The sequence below is a fragment of the Cygnus olor genome, chromosome 1 (genome assembly GCF_009769625.2).
Source record: "Cygnus olor isolate bCygOlo1 chromosome 1, bCygOlo1.pri.v2, whole genome shotgun sequence".
NCBI classification, from domain to species: Eukaryota; Metazoa; Chordata; class Aves; order Anseriformes; family Anatidae; genus Cygnus; species Cygnus olor.
Genome location: NC_049169.1, coordinates 56,944,687 through 56,967,114, shown reverse-complemented (window position 1 = coordinate 56,967,114; position 22,428 = coordinate 56,944,687). Strand labels below are relative to the sequence as shown.

Here is a 22,428-nt window from a genome sequence, read left to right as displayed (position 1 = left end):
GGCGCTGTGTTTCACATCCTGTACTGCATTAATAACAATTAGATCTTGCATGTGAAGTGGAAAAGAAAGGAAGAAAAGTATTGTATGTCTGCTTTGTAACTTTGTGCCTCTGCCTCTGGGGTGTACAATGAACTACTTAACAGATTAACAATCATGCAGTGCCCTTGAACCATATAAAATCTGCATGTGGTGTACTGCAAATATAGTCTAACTATACTAGTCAGTGGTAGCCAGTAGCCGGTCACTAGTGCTGTGAAAATAGTTACGGATGATTGCTTCTGTAACATCCAGTGCAACTGCCTGACAAGGAAAATGGTGGAACACAGGAGACTGCTGGCCAGTTTTGCTATTCAAGGCTTTCTCAACACTGTTATCATTGCTGTTGCGTCTGTAGTTGATGTGACTGACACTAAACTAATAACCTGTTCATCAGATTTCTCACATCTTCCCAATTGTCAGTCAAGTCCTTAGCTCCTATGTTCAGCAGGTGGTATGTGAAGTTCTGTAGGAAGTGCTTTCTTGAACACATTTCCAAAATTGATCTATGGCAATGTATGATATGTGCAGCCCCACCAGTGCTATCATTCATTGGAAAAGCTTTCCTGGTAACAAAAAATGTCATGGTATTTGATTTGCTTTTCGTGTCATTTGTTGCACAGACGCTATGAACAGAGCATATGCTAAAAAAAGCTAACTTGTTATTGGGATATTGGCTTAGGGTAACTTTAATGGACAATCCAATTTCTCATACAGGACACTTGGCTGCTATTTGGATGGTGATGGGAGCTCCACTGTAAGGGACCTTGCAGGTGCATCTTAGTTGGATTGGGTGAGACTCCCTAAAAAACACTGTTCTGGCCAATTTTTGTAATCCAGCTGTACTATGGTCCTACATGACCACTCCTGCACATGCCTTATCCATCACTATAGCTCAATCACCTTAACCTACATGCAAAATATTTCCTAACTATCTTAAGTACGTACAAAAGACTGCCCTACATGATCATTTCTATACATGTAGGAACTATTTTGATTGAATAATTACAAGCTTTTTACCCTTGTACAATTCATGAATTTTCCAACAGGAACTGCCTGAGAATCTCTGAGACCACCAGATTCTCCATCCAGGATATTAATCAACACATTTAAGGATACAAATTGGTGTAGGCACAGCAGGGACTGCCTGGGGAATCTCAAGAACTGTCAGAAATTCCCACTGGGAGAGCTCCAGTTGCAATCTGTCAAATACTTTTGCAGATGGCCAGCAGCTCAGTCAATTGACTAGTTTCAGTTTGGTCTGCTATCTCAAACCAGCCCGTTATCTCACCTGTGCAGGTGATACCCAAGAGTTCCTGGACCACCACAGGAATAAACAACTTAAGTGGACTGGGTATGCACACAGGCACAGCCTTGAGACCCGGCTACACTACTTTTATAATTAAATAATTATTTTTCATACTTAAATCTCATAGTCTTTGCCTCTCTCTCTGACCAAATGATGTCAACATCTGACCTTCACAGTTCAGATGGCAAGAAAATGGAACTTCTAAGACACAACTCATTTCATGCTTAAGTAAATGCCTTAAGTTAGGTAATACTTATTCCACACATTATTCCAGCTTGAATTTCCTCTCTGGACCATGCACCTGACTGTGATTGAATTTATGGACTACTCCAACATTTCAGGTACGAAATCACCTAAGGCAGCATCTGTACTGAGATTTGTAGTCTACTGTTTCTGGGAACAATAAATATTGGAGTATTGTCCATATATGCGGAAAACTGAAAAGCTTTTCACATTTCACTTTCAGATCAAACATTCATCCGTTGCAAAAACGTAATCAACACCCCTACCTTCCAGTTCACAGATCAACTGAAGCACTTTTGTGGGCCCAACTATTTAAAGGACGTGTCTTTTCTGCTTTACCAGTGATGATGAAACTACATTTATCTGGGCAATCAACATTCACACACAGTGGAGCAGACAACTGCTCCTTCTACCTTCTGCTTCCCTCAGTTCACCTGATGTTGTCAGCAGTCTGTCAGGCAACATTTGGAAAAACAAACCTGCCTCATCTATATTCCATACAAGACACACTCAGTACTGCTTTATCAGCTGCTCCTTCTGCTCTGGGCCAGTACTGATCACAATGGGTTTAATGCCTGTACTTCCATGTGAACGAACTGGCATGAGATTCCACATCAAATAACAAAGTGCTGAAGCTATGTGTTAGTGTGTGCACATCTTTAATGGTTAGCTCTGGACTTTCTTCATATCAGACTGAACTGAAAAAACACAATAACCTGCAGCATGATATTTGCAAGCCACAGCTGTAATGGGTCTTTTAGATCAATGTTTCACAGGTGTATATTTTTCTTTTATTTAATGTTCAAAGAAGATAATTTTCCATTTCTAGCTATTTGGTGAGAGGCAGTGCTATAACAGCTACATCTACTGTGTTAGGACCAAAGTTGAATGGCAGGGCTGATGTGAGCATATAAAGAGAATCTACAATGCCAAGTCACTTTCCAGTTTGAAGTCACAGCCATATGTGGCCATGTGGATGTGGAAGTGTTACACGTTACACATACTTCTACCAAGTAGAAAAATCACAAACTCCGCAGCTATGGAATGTCTCTATTACTGTTGCCATTACCAGCTCTCCACTCTTCAGGGATGCTTATTGCTAATTACTAACTGCAGGTAGCATGTTTAGTTAATGAGAGACAGTTGCAATGCCAGTACAGTCCACAATATAAACGGCTTCTAAGGTGAGGAAGAGCTTTTAAGCACAGGTCTCCCTTGTGGTTATTGGCAAGGTAATGAGAAGACACACCAAATTATTTTGGAGGAGGTTACAAGAGTAGTAGAACTTGTTGTTATAATCATAAAAATGACTGTTTGAAAGAAATATATCCAGCTAGCTCCCATTCCAACTGTGTCTGACCATTCTCCTGGAAATGTTGTTGCCTTGGTTCAGTTCCACAGCCTCCTGTTCTTCTGCTGCATCCCCTATCATGTGCCTCAAAGACAGACATCACCATGGACAGGTTCTCCTGTGCTTCATGCCCCTTTCAAGCAGGCTAGTGTTAGTTTGGCAGCACCTACCTCCATGGAGAGAATGAACGTAGGCTTTATGTGCTGCAGGATAAATATGAACAGCTGTGTCATCTTGCAAAAAGGAAAAATAAGTCTTCTCTAAATTTTAAACGGAGTATCTGACATGGTTAATTCACGGCAGCATATGAAGTGCTATGTTTGTTTGCCAGCTCTAGAAAATCTGGGATACTCAGTGGTACCTTGTCTTCCCTTTCTTGCTATGAGGCATCCAGCTCTCCTCTAGAACCCGAGAGGAAACATCATCTACTACAGAGCCTTATTTCCTCTACCTTCCTTCAGGATACTGGTTGTTCTTATTCTAAGCTAAACAGTGTGCCTTTAAGAGCTGCAGATGTTAAGAAACATTTCCAAATACTTCAGTCTCCAAATTTTGCCTTTTAAAAAATTAATACTCTAGTGGATTGTGTTGCCTGAATTCAAAATAGCTACTTGAAAGCAAACAAGCATTCATACTATTTATGGGGGATCTAACATTATGTGCTCCCTTCCACAGGCTGAGCAGAAGCAGGACTTTTCCCAGAACTTAAGGGCTTAAGCTAACATGCCCTGCTCCTGCTGCATTAGGAAGCAAGGGGCTGGAAGCTCATACTTGACCCAAGGGAAGAAAAACAAACAAACATGAAATGAAATGTTTTCTGTAGCAGTGAAAATGTACTCCAAAACAATGAAACAGTGGTGAATGAAAGCTAAGCAGAAACTTCTCAAGATATTGTTCAGTATAAACCTTTTAAACATCAGCAATTAGTATAGATTACAGGTTTAAAAAAGAACTATGGAGGGCCTTTCAAACTGAGACTTGGTATATACTGTAACAGTGGATTCATAGATCACTTCAGAGAAAGGTAGAAAAGTAAAACATTCCAGAATAAGCTCTACATTTTCCTAACACTGGACTGCATAATGTAGCACCCAAGAGTGCATGTCAAAAACATGAACCCAAAACAATCATTAAATCCTCTCTAGAGGTTATGTAGGAAACAAAGGAGATGAGCTCCCACAGCTTCCTTTAAACAGCTCTTTAAACAGTTCTTTGCTAAAACTTGCAGCATGATCTGGATATGAGCTAGTATCACACCCGGCTTTTTAAAAATCCTTTTTAAAAAAATCCTGCTGTCCATCACATTCCTCTATGCTGAGTACTATTTTATACAGTGTTTTTTGGGTATTGAAATCAGGGAAATTGCTTGGTATGCTCTGAGCAAGAATGGTAGATCAGTAAGGCTGTATTTATGTGTCAATACTCATATCCAGTAAGAAAGTGGTTCCCAAATCTAAAGCCTATGGATTATATGCAAGACAGTCCAGTGTTGCCTTAGGTTGCTAGCCACACAAAAATTAAAGTGAAGAGGAAGGCACAAAACAAGACTCTACTGTACAGCATCTTATCTGCACAATGTTGTTGTCTATAAATCAGTAAGTTGGAGATCACTGATGTAAGCTCTCTTGGTTATTATTTACTTAGCTAGATTGGACCATACCCAAATGACCAGAAGGAGAACATTAAGAGGCTTGTCTTGCCCAGCTGAGAGGCTAATTAAGTACTGTAAATTCCTACAATTTACAGAAAAGTACATGTAATATAGATATGTACAAGAGTAACGAGAACAAACCTCCTCCTTACTATGAAGCTATAAAGAACAAAAGGGAGATCTCTAGCTAATTAGGATAATACATGATATAGCTTCATATGGAAGGACCAATAAATCAATAAAAATAGCTAGAAAGAAAATATTTTACTTTAGGATAATTTTTCCCTTTTTCACCTCTTTCTGTAACATTTTGTATTCAAGATTCTACAACTTGGTGTGCTTTGAATTTACCCCCTAATTAGCACAGCAATTTTCTAAATTCTCTTTTTACTTGTTTTGGGGTGTAGTTCAGAACAGTCTGATAAGTCATACAAGTGACTGCCACACACTCCAAATGTTAAAATCTGAATTCTTCAGTCTACATCCACAGCTAAAAAACATGTAGCTTAATCTCAGTGCTGTGTCTCTGTGATCTAATTTAAACTTTTCAACTCTGTGAAAAGATAATTACTTCATGCCTTGAGTAAGTCATTTTTTCCCCCATCGGAACACTGCTTTCTTCAGAGTCATTTCTTTTGAAAGGGCATCCAGATAAAAAGGGTAGTTATTTCAAAATTTAATATTGATACCTCTTCAGAGTACATGTATTTACATTGTTACACACCCATGCTTAAGGAATGCAAGGAGGTTGATTTTTTCTGATAATAGACTTGGGCTTTTTAAACAAGATACTTGTGATTCCTCCATTGGTTCTATAAAGAAGCATCCTTAGGAAAACATAATGTGGTCAGATGCAATTCAACCCAGAAAAACAGAATCGTCTTGAGAGCAGGTAGAATTCTAAGCTGCTACACAATATATACATTATATATACACAATATATATACACAATATATACATATATATTGCTACACAATATATACCATATAAGAGAAACTGCACTGGTTTTAGCAATTCAGTCTCTTCTAGTTAAGTGCAACTGAGATTACAGTCATGTGGGTTAGTATTATTTTTAGCCAGGACGAATGCTATTCTCCTTCAACCCCCCCAGTCCAGACAGATGAATAGAAAAGGGTGACATGAAACCAGAAGTGCATGAGTAACATCTGTGCTTGTCTTTACCTTGAGCTCATCTGCATCATAGAAGTCTATGCGCACAGCAGGGACCATCCACGTCTGGAACAGAGTTGCGAGGATCTGTTTGGCAATTGCATCTGCGATGAGGTGAAAGTGGAGTGGGTTTCGCCTGATATGAGAAGGGAGAAAAATACGTTGGTCCAAAGGCTTCTAATTTCTATTGTAAAAGGACAACATCATAACTTACAAAGTTTTATGCATGTCTAAGGCTGCAAGATAAAGTGAACATCTTGTTTGGTGAAGTACAGCTCTGTGGCCAAAATGCTGAGGCACTTACAATTTGAATGAACAATAATAGAAATACTGGATCAGTTCTTGGGTGGTTGTAAATAAATACAGTTCCTTTGACTTCAGTGGAATGTAGTGATTTATGACAGCTGAGGATCTGGTCCCTACTACTACAAGGCCCTTAAAAGAAAGCCAAGTTAACCCCTCTTTGAGCCTTGGGTTGTGAAAGCGATTGCTTTCAGTTTTCTAGGTCAACATGGTAATTTATCTCTACATTAAGAATAGTTTTCTGTGGAGTAATAGGAGTGAAGGGGAAGGTGAAAAAATAATCACCTGAATGAGATAACATTCCAGGACTATTGAGTTTGCGTGCATCATTTCTACAAAGCAAACTTGGGGTATTAACAGCTGTCCCACATGAAACCAGATGTTTCAGGTGAGTGCCTTCTAGGTACTGGAATAATGAATAGCCTGGAGATTGTAAATTTCCCCACATCCTTGCTCCTAAAAGGGTGACAGGATTGAAGAAAAGCAGGAACAAAGACAATATATTACTCTCAAACACCAGTTTTGGGTTCATCTCTGTAATTTCAGGACTAGGCCTAAGTCAAAAGGAGGGTCACAAAAATGATTGGAACACCTCTCCCACAGAGAAAGGCTGAGAGAGCAGGGGTTGTTCAGCCTGGAGCTGGGAAGATCTTATTGCAGCTTTTCAATACTTAAAGGGGGCTTATAAGAAAGATGGAGAGAGATTTTTTCAAGGTCTTGTACTAAATAACAAGGGGTGATAGTTTTTAACTGGAAGAGGGTAGATTTAGATAAGATATAAGGAAAAAATTCTTCACCATGATAGTGGTCAGACACTGGAACAGGTTGCCCAGGGAAGTTGTGGATGCCCCATCCCTGGAAGTGTTCAAGGTGAGGCTGGACGGGGCTTTGGGCAGCCTGATCTAGTGAGAGATGTCCCTGCCTTTACAGGGAGGTTGGACTAGATAATCTTTAAAGGTCCCTTCCAACACAAACCATTCTATGGTTCGATGAAAAGCTTCGAAATCAGGATGAGTGAAGCCAGTATCAACAAGATTGACAATGTCTGACGGAGTATACGGACAGCAATCTCAATGTTGACATTACAAATACCATGTTTAAATCCCTTAACCTTGCTTCCCCCCTTTGAGGGACAGTAAAGCAACAGTCTGATCTTTACTCAGCTTCTGTGGTAGAAGTATGAAAACCTGCTACTGAAAGTGAGTCATGATTTGTAGTCTTCCATGTTTATCGCTAACTTAGCAACTTTCACTGTCAGCAGAGAAGGACAGAGTTTGCAAAAGCCACCAAGATGACAGATGGTCCATTTAGTCTTTAGCGTTGGTTCAACCTTTCTTTGATCCCAAGGGCAGACTATTGGAGTCTCATTACTGTGAAATTTATAAAGGTAAATGGGTGTACTTGTCAAATGATATTTTTCATCTAAAAAAGAGGAGCATTTCGTTTCAGATGCTGGTTAAGGTGGAGTATGACTGATGCTACTACATTCTGCTGTGTGAATGAGAAGTGAAGAAATCTATGTTAGTTCAGGCCAACACATTTCCATTATACTTTTGGGCTTAATCCAAAAGATGAAGGTTATTTCTTTCTCCATTTCCTGCCTTAATGAAGAATATGTGCCTTTCTCTTTAATGCTACTTTTCTCTGCTTTGATGAGTAATACCGTTTCTCACTCGACAAAGTCCACAAGAAAACCTGAAAATACACATAATGGTTCATAGTATCATAACACACCTCTCAGCAGAAAAAGGAGACTGTAGTAATAAGCAATGTATGTCTGGATTTTGCAGCGTTAGAAATAGTGCACATAAAATCCAACCGAATATCCAGTGATCTCAGTGAAGCTGTTCTATTGGTTTCAAGGGGACTGTGGATCAAATTATATGCTTATAGGAGAAGCAGGAAAAGGGCTGGTAAGAAGCCTTATATATGAGTTAATCATGATGGCGGAATAAACCCACGACTGATCTGAGTTTAACAATATCCAAAACACTAAGCCACAACATGCTTTCCAAAAAGACAAAGGTCTTTTAATCTCCTGTGTGCCCTGGAGTGAGCAGGGGAAAGGGAAAAGTTGTAGGTTGCCAGCTGCGGAGGGTCCCGTTACCAAGCCAAAGGGATCACAGCAATTATATCTGCTTCACCAGCCCAGCAGGAGAGAAGACCACATCCTGGCTCATGCAGATTCCGCAGTAACCAGGCACTTTGCCAAGAAAAAACTCAGAAAATAGCAGTGATCAGGAAATGTATTTCATTAGCAGAGAAAAGGTCAAGAGAAACAAAGGTGCAAAATCAGTGGATCTAGGTATTGGCAATGCAGTATTTCAAGGCAAAGAGGCATAGACCATCAACACACACATTCCATACAGATCCGTCTGCTTAGCAGGGGCTGAGTCTGGTATCTGGTAGGACTATCTCCCAGCTGGTGTTCTTCAGTAATTTTGCTTCTTTTTTTTTCAGGGTCATTTATCTATATATTGCAAAGTAGAACAAGAAGAGTAAAATCAGCTAAAAAACAAGAAAGCTACATCTTCTTTCAAACCCTCGTTTAGTTAAATGGAATTGATATAGAATATTTGAAGATAAAACACACTACTTAAAAAGAAAAAATCCGATACAAAGATGCTCAGATGTTCAGTAGCAGTTTATACTTATCTGAATGACCTAGAGTGTATGAAACTTAAATGGGAACAAGTGGGTGACATTTTCTTTAGTTCAGCTCCTACTGGGAAAAAGAAGAAAGGAGTCGTTGTACTCTGACACAGAAACCTCTTTCAAGTCGTTGGCCTCATGGTAAAGATTCAGCTGGAAGGAAAGTATGTGTCAGAGGCAAAGCAGAGGATTATCACTTACAGAAATGTATCCCCAAAACAGAATAGTGACCTGCTAACATCTACAACTGTATGTGCATCAGCCACAGAAAATTTTACTCCAGATGAGATTTTAGTTATGTGAAAGGGGAGGTTTGAGTGTGGAACTAGAAAGCAACAGAGCACAGGCTGAAATGTGCAAGATCTTCTGAAGGTAACCATACTAGCATACACACAGATGACATCTTCTGCCTGTTCTGGGGTCTGCGATTTGCAAAGCCCGAAAGAAATGGACTGCTTCAAAGTGTTTATGAAACAGGTGCAGAAGCTTGAAGATCAATCATCATCCACTGTAAAAGATACAGAAGAGAGTCTATAAGATGAGAAATTTTTCTCAAGAGATATGAGAAGGAGATGTTATCCTTCCTCTGAATTATTTGCCAACTTGATTGAATCACCAGTGACAATCATGAGAATCAAGAAGGACTTCACTGAAAGCTACATTTCATTAGCCTTAGATGTTTTGCTATACCATTTGGTGCTAGTGAAAGCTATTTCATTCTTTAGATAGGTTTTTTTTCCAGGACAGAGATATTTTGGTATATAAGGTTTATAAAAGTGAAATTAAACTCTATTGCTCCTATGACTAGCTAAGAGAGAGTCATGTGGAGAGGTGCATGCATTTAGTAGCTACAGTTTAAGAAGATTGGGAAAAGAAGGGGGAGATAACCAAGTCTCTCAAAAAAAGGCTAGAGAGTCCATGGCTTGGGTACAAGTGAAGGTGGTATGCCTGTTGAAAAAGTTTAATGAGCAGACGAAGACACTGAGGTTTGCTAGTGGAAATTGAGTTTCATAAAAATATGCAACTCATATGATGAGTTGCATAAATATGATGCTCTAGTTAAAGAAACTGCCATGAAGGTAGATCAAGTTATGGAAAGGATTTTTATGCTGTGGTTTCCTGCAATGGCAGGGCAGTTAAAGGGATGACCCAATGGTTTCGTTCCATTTCCCTGAACCTTGGGACTTCTTTCTTGGATTGGAGATAACCTGGAATGAAGTCTCAGAAAGAGTAATGACCAACACAAACTTCCTCTTCTCTCACTCCAAATGTGAGCTAAACTTCCTTTGCCTTTCCCTTTGCTGACCAACTCAAAGCACAGCTTAGTGTAGTATTTCTTTTTAACATATATGATATATACCATACAACTCATTCTCCACTGGGCATGCTATGAGAACAAAAAAATCACACACAGTAGAAGCTGGTTATATATTGTACTGCTATAAAGCACTATACTGTGAATGGTGACAGTATACACAGCTATTGAATAATATAGGTCAATATATGGCATTTTTGATAAATTTCTGCAACAAAATTAATAGGTTTTAGAAAATTCCCAGTTTACATGTGAATTTGTATGCTTGGAATTCAAGGTTTCCAGTATCCTGGCTTTCAGAGCAGACAGCCCTTCAACTTTGATCTCCCAGTTTTCCAGCTTCCTTACTATAGAAACAGATATTGAAATGATCAGGGAGTTTCTCCCCAGTATCCAGATATCACTTAATCTCTTTTATCTCAGAGAGTATGAATATCTGAAATTTTACCAAATACAACTTTTCACTGTTTCTGGTACATGGAAAATGCTTAATGCAGAAGAAAGCTTTTTAAAAATATGGGTATTTCCCTTCAAGTGGAAACCCAAGGTTTTAATCTCTCTACTTAGAGAACTGTAAATCCTCGTATATTAAATTATTTCTGCTTACCTTAAGGCCAGAATACTACCTGGTAGTGTAAACTACATATGAACAGCTCACATTTCTTTACCTAAATTGCTTTCTTCAAAAGTGAATGAAAAGAGATTCTGCCCAAGATTTTCAAGCATGGATGCTTAAATATAGGCTGTTAGGCCTAAATATAGGAGCTTAAAAGAATGTTTTTGTTTTCAGAATTGCTGAGGTCCTATAACATTTAGTAAAATGAAAATAATTCAATAACTTTAAAAATCAGGACCTTTAGGAACTTATCCTAAGATACTCATTTCCATATATATATCTCATGATGTCTTATTTTTACATTTTAGAACTTCTTGTTCCTCATCACAGTTTTGATCTGCTTGCTCAAGCATTTGTGGACCATTCTTTTAGAATAGCCAGTGCCACAGAATTAAATACAAAAACCTATCATTGAAAAAGGGAGTAGTGAACCAAGACTCACTCTTCCCTTCTGTATTATTCCATAGCTCAATTGTTAGCAATTCAAAAAGCAGCTGCTTGGTTGTATGGTCTCTTTCTGTAATAGAGGATTTTTTTTTTCTAAGAATATAAAAAGGCCAGTAGCCCAGGGGGTTTATTTCCAAAACCTATACTTTTTTAAGGGAAGCACAACAAGGTAATACCTTTTATATCTGTAACAAATGGTTACAAGAACTTCAAACAGAAATTATGAAAGGCAGCTTGGGATTCTTTTTTTTTTTTTTTTTTCTAATGCCCATATGACAATCCATATGGGAAGAATTTCAATGTGGAAATCATTAAAGATTTTTCAAGCCCTTTCACATCCAGTATTGATTAAAATGCTCCCCAAACTATTGGAGAGATCTTAAGATGCACGAGCTGCATCATTTATGGATCGTCTTGTTTTGTGTTAACTTACAGGAATCACTTTGGAAATTAATAAGAGATTTCATGGACAGATTTTTTTAAACATTGCTTTCTCCATTATTCCTCCATTGTTAGGACAGCTGGAAAATACAAAATGAAGTGTATATTATTGATGCATTTACATGCATCAGAGAAAACAGTTCACACATTACAGTTTTTGCCAGAAAAATCTCCCATAAAATAGACTGACATGTTAGAAAAGTGGGAAACGATGACAAAGGTTTTAAATTCTCAAATTAACTCCATTAAGGCAAAGTGGTCTCCATGGAATACAGTCATTAGATTACATAAGCTTTAATTACCAGCCGGTGTTGACTTGTGACTCTTACTTGGAAATTACATGTCATCCTTTTTATTTAATTTGGATTTTCTTTTGGTTTATCTTACTCTACTTGTTGTAAGAAAAAAACAAAGATTATTATTCTTACAGGTATTTATAACACAGTTTAAAGTCCTAATAATAAAAATACTTAGACATATGCTTTACTTCGAAGTTGTAGGCAGCCTTCTTAAAGGCTATGTTAAGAAGTAGCTAAGACTATACTATGAACTCGCATCTCCATTGAGCTGTGAGTTTTGAGAAGGAGGGAAAACAGGAAGGGGAAGGGAAACAGAAAGGGGAAGGGGAAGGGAAACAGCGAGGAAAAAGAAAGAAAAAGGAAATAAAAATGAAATGAAATGAAATGAAATGAAAGGAAAAGAAAGGAAAAGAAAAGAAAAGAAAAGAAAAGAAAAGAAAAGAAAAGAAAAGAAAAGAAAAAAGAAAAAAGAAAAGAAAAAAAGAAGAGAAAAACACTCTTTGCTGACACAAATGTCTATATACAAGGGAGTTCATTGGCAAGACAGTATTAACTGAGACAGAAGAGAAGGTAATTTCTTACAGATTCTCTGTCTGACCTAACTGCCAGCAACATGTTGTGTAACTTTGACCTTTCTTTGTTCCCAAATGAAACATGGTGTTTAGCACGTCTCTGGAAAAGATAAGAGTACGTTTAAAATAATTTCAGCTCTTAGTGAAGTTAAGAATTACCTAAGTAGAGACAGCAATGATCTTTGCAATGTGCAACTGTAACCTCTGGGCTGTTCTGTGACACTCTAAGCTTTACATTTTTCAGAGATGGAGTAAAACATTGAAAAGGACCAGTATAACTTTTACCAGCAGCTGCAGAAGTTTCAAGGAGAGTTATTAGCCACAGGACACATTTGAAAATTAAATACATTCCAAAAGCATTTCCATTACATTTTGCCCAGCTGACCCAGTATCTTTAGTAGTGTTTAGTCTTTTGCTTCGGAAAAACTAAACTTACGTTGCACTTAGAAAATATTGATAAGAGCTTGGCTGCGTTAAACTGGCTGAGAGAGAATATTTTTCACCCCTGCAGCAGATTTATAAAATCTGTCATAATTAGGAACTAGATGCCCCAGAGAGGTAAGCAGGAAAGTTGCAGACTAGGACTAAGTACTCATTCTACATGCCTCCCTCTGTGCAGCAGTGCCAATGCATATTTATCAGAGTCTGCAAACTCTGCACTATCGCAGCTCTGCTGAGTGTCCCCATGAGAACAGACTGTCAGTTATGTCAAACTGGGTGTTAAAAGCTGCTGGGATTTTGTGGCTTGAACATACGTTTTCTAAAGACAAAACTGGAATCAAGCTCCTTTTCCACTGGGAGTGAAATGCATTTTTGAACTACGGTGTTCTTATAAGGAATTAACCACACTACCCCTTCCCCCTCCTCTTCCCACTCTTTGGAACCCAAAGACAGATATAGTTTCCCAAATGGCTTGAACAAGTAGCTTGCCTATGTCTCATGATATATATGGTATGACTAGAATGAGAAACTTGCTTTTTTAGACCTGGCAGAGGAAGACCTGGGGTGAGCTGAAATGTTCAATATGCAGGATTTGCTGTACATTCATGGAAGAGAGTAGACAGCACAGTCCGTCTACAGAAACTCCTGTAGTTTTTATTCTTAATGACCCAGCACCCCTGCTGTCTTGTGTCTCTCTATCTAGCACTCTAGCTCAAAGCTGGGGCTGCAACAAATACGTTAGTACGCAGGGGAGGGATGATTACACTGACATGGCTCCCTTTTCTCGGAATTTCTGCACTACAGTAGTAGGGATTCCCTACAGAAGCAGGGAATTGAGGCATCTCTTCTTGTATTAAAATACAGAGATACTCAGCTAAAACATGCTTTAAATAGTAAACTGGAAGGAAATGCCAGTAAGAGCAGGTGGGACATCTATGTGAATTCCAGACAGATTCACTGCAATCAGTGCTCTGATGCCAAATGAAGGGCAGAAGGAACAGGATATGAAGTGTGGTTGCTTTGAGGGGCCAGTTTCTTAATCACTAGAGTGTGTTCAGGGTGTTGCAGAGCAGGACTGAAGTGCAGTGGTTCAGCTGCCCAAGGAGAACCCACACTGTGCCTGTCCATAACAGCTGTGTTTGCTACACAAGCATCTTTCAGTTCTGCAATACTCTCCCTATCTCCCTTCTTACAGGCAAATTCTGCACCTGCCACATCAGGTTCTGTCGAACCCTGATAATCAGAAACTTTGAACAAGGGAAAAAAATCTCTTTGACAATATGTTTAGAGGCATTTTTGTTCTGTTCTTACAAAGGTATTTTTAAAATTAAATGTGGTGATCCTACAGGCAAAGGACCAGTAGCCTAACTTTTTTCCTAGTTTACAGGATAGAACAAGCAAACTTCTGCGCCAGTGGAAACACAGTTCTTTCAAATACCTGTTTTCCTTGTCTTATTGGACAATGCCAGGTAAGACAAATTCCCTGCTGCAAATTTTAGGGTTAGAAAAAGAGACATTTCCATGCCTCTTTTCACTGATGACCTTTGAGTCAGACAGTGGATCTGCTACTGATGTCATGAAGTTTCCACCATCTGAACTAAAAGCCTCCGACTCTCCTAACTCATTCCTCCTAATGCAGTATCATGACCTGTCTCCATCTTCCTTTCCTACAATTAAACAGATCCTAGCAACTAAAATAAAACTCTCTAGTCACGGTAACCTTTCAAGTGCATATCAGTCTCCAGGATAACACTGTTTGCACATGGCAACCAATGCAAGGAATATTCATTTACACTAAAAAGCAATTTTCAGCTGAGTTTGTTGTTTGTTTGTTGTTTATTCTCCAGTCCTCTTTACCACTGCCACTTCAAAGAAAGAGACACAAGAAAGGAGACTTTCTGAGGCGTTGTACTCTGCCATGTAGCCACAGCATCAACAGATGCTTAAGAAGTCAAATCAATTGCCTGCATTTTCTGGAAGATAAGGAAAAAAAGTCAAAGAATCTGTATTTCTTCTTTGAGAGCATCTTTCCTTTCCAGTGGACCATCTAACACCCATTGAAAAAAACTAGTTCTGGGCAGGAATGCACTTCAATTTGTCTTTCAGTATATTTTGAGCAAACAAGCGAGACAGGTTATCTTGAAAGTTGTAACTCTACTGAAGTTTCATTAGCTATACCGGACTTCAACACTTCTGCTGAGCTAAACAAATCCTTTGAGATGAGTAGTACTGCTAGCCAAACAGTAAATGTGTTCTTGACAAGGACAGACTCCACCAGATTCAAAAATACCAATGTTACCTCTCTTTGTTCTGCTGTCATTGTTTTATTTAAATATATTTCCCATACCACTTATGGCAGATGTTTATAAGCTTAATTGTTTAGCTGAGTGATAAAACAGGAATTTCCTGTAAGTAACACAAAAGCAGACTGCCCAAACCTTTGAGCTATGACATTCCTATTATTTACAGCACATTTGGAAACATGCAGAATACTAAAGTCTTCTCAAAATGGAGGCACGTACAAAGAGAGAAAAATGCTAAGAAGCTAAGCACTGAAAAACCTCCTATTGCCATAAAAATGTGTATTTGCAAGAACCCCCTTAAAAACAACAATCAAAATAGACAAAACACCCCACATTCTTGCAATATAAAGCCACTTTACACTGAATAATTCAGGAGTCTGATTGGAAATAGATAAAGTTTTAAAATTTAACAGGGTTTTAACATTCAGGAAAATTCTGCCAAGAGCATGATATAGGTTTTTACTGCTGTTTTGGTTTTATGTTTATTTTAGTATTGTTTTTCTTGTTCCTAGTCCTCTGTTACAGTCATCTAACAAGAACATACTAATTCTGGGAAGACCTGCAAAGGCTACATATAAATAGTGAAAGTTGGTCTCATATTTTGGAGAATAGTTCAGTTGGAAGGGACCTTCAAAGATCATCTAGTCCAAATGCCTGACCACTTTAGGGTAACCGAAAGTTAAAACACATTATTAAAGCATATTATCCAAATGCCTCTTGAACGCTGTCAGGCATGGGGCATCAACAACCTCATTAGGAAGCCTGTTCCAATGTTTGACCACTATCACAGTAACAAATTTTTTCCTAATACCTAGTTCAGAGAATGTCCTGTCTCTACCTGCACTCCAGCCAAGCTCTTAAAACAATATTTAATGAGTCCTTTTCCACACTGTAAAAGGTAAGCATTTACATTCTCTTTGGAAGGTTACCAGAAATGGGTGACATTAAAATGGTGCACTAAACACATTGTAAGGGAGTGATTACTCAGAGTGTTCCAGCAGGGATCAGAGGAGCAAGGTGGGGGACTGGAATGCTCCACTACAGGTTTAAGAAGATACTAGCATGACATGAACAAGATTCATCCTCCCTGGTAGAAAATATCATTCAATATGAAGCAGTATTTGAAACCATCTCCTTTGTAAACTCTTTATATACTAAGCACACTTTATTAATCTACTTGTCCTGTTTGAGTTAAACAGTTTGACTAGTCTCTCACCTCCCCATTTCAATCCATCATCTGCAACACTGACTAAACTGGACAAGGGATATACAGATATGCCCACATAGAGTTTAACATCATTTCACTTTTTCTGGAGCTGTTGTTTATTAAAAGAATTGGCTATTTTATCTTCATTGGACGTTGATGCCTCTGTATTTTGGGATCTAACTGTGCTCTGTGTGCTAAAAACAGGTTGCAAAACCTTCTGAGGGGCTGCCAGTAGCTCCTCCAAGGCCACAATAAATAATCTGACCTTGGTGAAATAATATAGATAATAGTAACAGATTTACATTGAAAAATAAATGTCTAATTAGGAAGCTGGGATAGTGAAGGAACCGGTGTGTATTTATACGTATGGCTTTCAAATTACTATCTACACCTGTGCCATAAACTGCTACCAGAAGTAAGCTAAATGAATACAAAGCAGTTATTACTATTATTATTATTTTCCAGCATTTGGGAGTGTGCAGATGCTTTACAGTTCACATAGATATGGTATCGATTCCCACAATGCAACAAGAAGGGGAAACAAGTGGATTTCTGATCCCTTGAATTTACTGTTGAAATGTTTACACAAGTGAATCTATTTCTGGTGGTCATAAATTTCATGCTTTTTTTCCTTCCAAAGAAAAGGCAGACAGGGAAGGGAATCTGATTTTCTATTGAATAAGAGATCAAATGTAACAAGAGCTTATTTAGCCATAATCAGATATACAACATATAAAAAAAGAAAGCTACCTTTACCTGTGAAATAACACGGACTTGACGAGTGTGACAACATCCCGACTGGCATTATACCCTGCACAAACAATGGCGACGTGGATAGTCTGTGGGAGAAGAAGAACAAAAAGAACAAAAATTAAAGCTTGCTCCTGTGTTCTATTGCTTATTAAGGAGAGCACATACATGACAGTGCTATTATTTAGTGCGGCGATTGTTAAAAGATTTGAGTGGGTGTTTTGCAGCTGTTTGCAGCCCACTTGAGGCAGTTTGTTAAAAACATCTTAATTGAGTTATAACACCATCATCATTCCAAAGTCATTACTGTCCCTAAATTACATCAGATGTCTGAACAGAATTGCATTTATTAGCTAAGAGCATATGTGTGTGCACGTGTACACACACACACATCCATTTAGCAGCACACAAAAATCTGAGTATGCAAATATGCAGACACTATTTAACCTTCTGAACAGAAGTTTAAAAATATGTCTGATAGTTAGAAGCAGATATGCTCGTAGAAAATCCACATTATTTCCATCCTAAGGACAGCTATTACAGAGGGGGTGAGCAAGCTCTGATGGACAAGTGAGACAACCGTTTTGCTCTGGGCTTGGTGTGCCCCAGTGATAAGATAGGACACTAATTGCAAAGGCACAGGGTCACCTCTCTGCCTATGACTGGAAGCACGGCCTGTATTGGTCAGTGTTAATGTGAAATTAAGTACAATCCCACTCCCCTCCCCATGCTATCACCTTGGTAAATATTGACTTACTCTGTCCCTTCTCCCTACCGCCCTTTTAGTCTGAGGCGGAGGTTTATGCATCTGTTCGAGAGAAAAGGGAAAATTGAAAAAGTGCTCCTAGTCATTACAATTAAGGCAGTAAGTAATAACTTGCAAAATGCTGTTAAGTTACTCTTCTGTGGTTTTAAAATTAGCCATTGCTATTCCACGGGAACAAAAGAAAATCTTAGTAGATTTTGACCCAGCTTCCATGCTTTTCTGTTTGTTAGTGGTCACAGAAATGAAGGAGAGTTCACTATGCCAGCCGCATAGAGCTGCGATCAGGGACACAGCTGTGAAACTGCAGGGAAGCCTCATTTGGCTTCCATTTGAAGCTTGGTTAGCTGGTCTGTCACACACACAGCTCTCATTTTCCACAGAAAGCCCACTACGCAGAGAACAAATAAGGATTTTTTCTTTCTCACATAGTCATACACTCCCAAAGCCTGGCTCGTAACAGAAGCAGATTTACACAGGAGGTGGCATGTGTTGGGCATGGCTTAAGAGCCCATAGCCCCAGCCATTAGCATTGCCTGGTACAGGGCGCAATTTGAATCGTATAATGGCCATGTCGCTGTGCCATTGTGCAGCCCCCACACGGATATCGCAGGTGCCTCCAGCCCCAGTGTGCCCCACAAGCTGGGAAGATCTGAGGTTTTTAGAGGACGGGAATGAGTAAGGCAACCGCCTGTCCACAAAGGTAGGAGAAAGAAAATACACTGCGGTTCATTTTGACAACAGTGCTGTGAGGTATTCAGCAATTTAAATTCGTGTTAATGTCAATGGGAGTTGAGCGTTCTCTGCACTTTGCAAAAGGGTTTCTCTCTTGTGATAACGACAGGGGAGAACAGAGGCTGCTTTTATTAATGACTTATTATGGAGGTGGTTTGTATGATGCTTATGGGCATGGGGTTCCTGTGGCTGCACAGAACTGCTAACACTGCATGCCCAGCCCTGACTTCTCTCTGGTTGCCACCTAGCCTTTCTCAGGCTCTTGGAAGACTGAGGATCCTTGCCTTCAATGCCAATAAAAATCAAACTAACTGAGAATGCTTTCATGCCTGCTTTAAACACTTCACCTGAAGACACTGCACCGTACACCAACATTTGATGGGTTTTGATGGAGTAGCACTGTCACGATCATTTTATGCTACCTCTATTTGACCAAAACACTTTCTTCACAGCCTCTCCCTTTGCCCTACAACTCCTCCCAAAATCAGAGAGTTAATTCTGTCAGGGACTTGCCCACATCTGTTCTCCTTTTCCTAAATCAGTTTGTTTCAAAATCAAGAGCAGGCATCCCTTGGTGTGTTTTAGTTTAGCTGGCGTCGTTGTCTTGCATGCTGATTGAGACAGGGAGCAGTGAGAAGACAGCACTTGCTGCTCTGCTGAACATCCTTCTCCTGTTCAGACACAGGAATCCATATATCTTCTGCTCAGATTCTCTGCGGTGTTTGATACTATTTATTACTTCTATTCCTGCCTTCCATCAGCTACAGGAAAGAAAAATAATCCTAAAAAAGAACAGAAACCCAGTCCTTTTTTTTTTTTTCCCCAGAATTTTTGCCTGCAGTACGCTGCAAGACTGCTGCTTCCCTTTTTTTGATTCACTTACCCCTCCTCTCCCGCCCCCTTGTTTAACTGTTAAACATAATCGATGGGAAAATTGATAAGTCAACATGAGGTCAATAAACCAAACTGTCTGTAGGTGTTTGCTTCCTAATGAAAAAAGGCTGTTTTCCATTTTTTTTCATGCTTGTCCCAAATACATGTTCAGAGAGAGAGCAGCTGGCTGTAGCCTTATCCTGAGGAGACAGGGCACTAGTGGCTGGAAGAAGGAAGCACTTCAAAGAACTTGCATCCTCCTGAGTATACTACTGTGAGCATCTGCTCCCAGATTATGAAATTGGTCAGCAGCCTCCCAGCTCTCTCAAACTCCTCATTTTCCTTCAGTGGCTGGCTAGAAGACTGTATCTCATCCCACCCAAATGGGCCACTGTGACCTCAGGAGTGAAGCCAATGCAGAAGCCTGTCTACCTGGTTCAACATGTCCCTCCAAACATCTACACCAAAGCTCTGCGTGCTACAGTTGCTCCTCACTGTTTGGGATCGGTGATAATTAGAGTTACACATCTCTAGTCTGGACATTCAGAAGTCACTGCAGGACTAAACTGAGCTCCCTGAAAGTGTCCATCCTCCTACAGTGCTCTTTTTGAGTTGAATGATGGACGTATATGTTACAAGAAGTCTGGACGCAGGTCTTTTATTGATGCTGCTTTTAGAAAATGGAACTCACTGGAACAAAAGATTAAATGATAGTTCTTACTTTCTAGACTCTTGAATTCTTTCTGTTTTTTTCTAATTCACTTTTCTTATATTCACTTACACACAGAGATATGGATAGGTAATCAAAACACTGAAGAAGTTAACCACACTGTTCTTCTTACAGGCAGGGGATCATAACATAAAGATAGCTATTTTTGATTTAAAATAGTTTCGGGAGCGCTCAAGCCATGTATTGAAAAGGCATTTAAGTTAAGCTTCTTTAGGAAAGGAAGTTTAAATAAAACCAAGGTGCATGCTGACATGGTTTAGAAATTACTGCTTTAGCTGCTACAGACAAGTAAAAACTGTTTTTGAAAGTAGTATTTCATATAAGCCCATTCTGGAGTGATATTTATGGGAAGAAACTATCTAACACCACATGAAGAACTGGGCCTTAGATCCCATGCTGATGAGGAGTATAAGGTACCCAGAAAAACAGATGTTACTTTTTTCCTCCTGGAGGCAACTTTTTGGAATGGTGAAATACTGATTTTAATAAAGTCTAATTGGTTTCTATCGCTAAAAATAGTCTTTGGTGAAGCATTTCATACATCAGTAGTTTTCCAGTAGTGCTAGCCAGGCATTCCACTACAGTTGTTTAGCTCTTCATAAATAATTTTTGAATGTGATTAAGCAGTATTAAAAGCATGTTATAAGCATGTAAATATGCTATGAATGCTTCCCTGAGGTATGTAACATCTGCCTTTCCTGTGTTTTTATAGTGCTTAAATTTGTGGGAGCCTTTTCTTTGTGTCTCTGGAGCACTGCACACTCAACACTACTGAGCAACGCTGCTGAGAATAATAACAACACAAATATTCCTGTAAAAATGCTGCACATGTTTGTAAGTATTCTGCCAATCTACTAAATGCTATATTTCTAATTAACCATTTTCTAATACACTCTCTCTTTTAAAAATATTTATAAATGCACACTTAATTCAAATTAAATGCCCAGCTTATGGAAACACAAGGTGGAAAGCTACTGATGTGACATCGTAAGAAAGTCATATAATTCTGTTAGCTTCCATCAGCATTATATATGATGAAGGCTGCTATTTGTGCCTATGTCTGCATAAAGACTACACTTATATATCCACAACGTGCTAAAATTGTCAGGGGACAGGGATCTGCTCTCTCCAGGTAGAAGGTCTTTGGTTGGAACTCTGATCTTTTCCTGCAATATAATGCTGGTTCAATTTTATAATATCAGAATTTTGTAACTTCTCCTGCAAAGCAGGAGAGTAGAAAATGTTGGCTGGAATACAACAAATCCACAATTGTTTGATATAGATCACAATTGCACAGATCAAGTTTTATCAGAGATTTAATGTTCATTCATTGTAACTGCATTTTCAAATGTTTTATCATCACTAAAGACCGTCTCAAACTAGATTCCGAAATGTTAGCTTCAGTAAATCTCAAAGAACTGCCTCAATGAAATAAACAATCCATCCCTAGCTTTCCTTGTCTCCACCAGAGCCCCGGTCTCCTCCTGGTCTCTTTCTTCCCAATTCACTGACTCTTACTGTAATATATTCCAGGGTCAGAGGCTTAAAAAGATTTAGTTTACTCCTCTGAAACACTGAAAACAGAGGGTGAATGGAGTCAAGATACCACTCTTGCACAAAAATGGAATCAGAATCTACAGTAATAGGATAAACGATGAGACCTCTGGCAAACCTGATAATAAGGAAGTTAAAATTAAACTTCCATTGCTATTACTGAATTACTGAGTGAAGTTTTTAAGAAAAAAAAAAAAGTTTTTTTGTTATCAAAATAGTGTGCAGTGAGATAGGGGAATGGCAAATAAAGGGAGGTTTCGTATTTTATATTACCATTGCCTCCAGCACAATGCTAAACCCCACTGAGCAAGTAAATTTATTGGCAAAACACATTATAATCTGAAAGATCACTTAAATTATTCCTCCATTAAGCTGCTTTTTTTTTTTTTAATCCCAAACTAGTTTGGTACATTGAACAACCCAGAACTGAGTATCTGCTCATCACAGCTTGGCATGATAATAAGGGGGAAGTAAGGTTTGTTTATGGATGGCCCGAACCTTCCCTTATTAAAAGAAATGCCAAAGTGCTTTTGGGAGGAAAATTAGACTCTTAGGAGGGAAAACGAAAAACAGACTCCTCCTTTTCCCTCTCCTTAAAATAACGTTGGTTTTATTTATTTACAACACCAGACAAAGATGTCCAGAACTGGGAAATGAGAATTCATTT

At 38.9% G+C, this 22,428-nt stretch overlaps 1 protein-coding gene across 1 annotated transcript in view; it reads right to left on the bottom strand.

Annotated features, from left to right (window-relative positions):
- LARGE1 (LARGE xylosyl- and glucuronyltransferase 1) overlaps nt 1–22,428 on the bottom strand; it is a 215,037-nt gene that overhangs the window by 130,392 nt on the left and 62,217 nt on the right. The window contains 2 exon segments of the mRNA XM_040559576.1: nt 5,773–5,896; nt 17,113–17,195. Coding sequence (XP_040415510.1) covers nt 5,773–5,896; nt 17,113–17,195 — 207 coding nt within the window.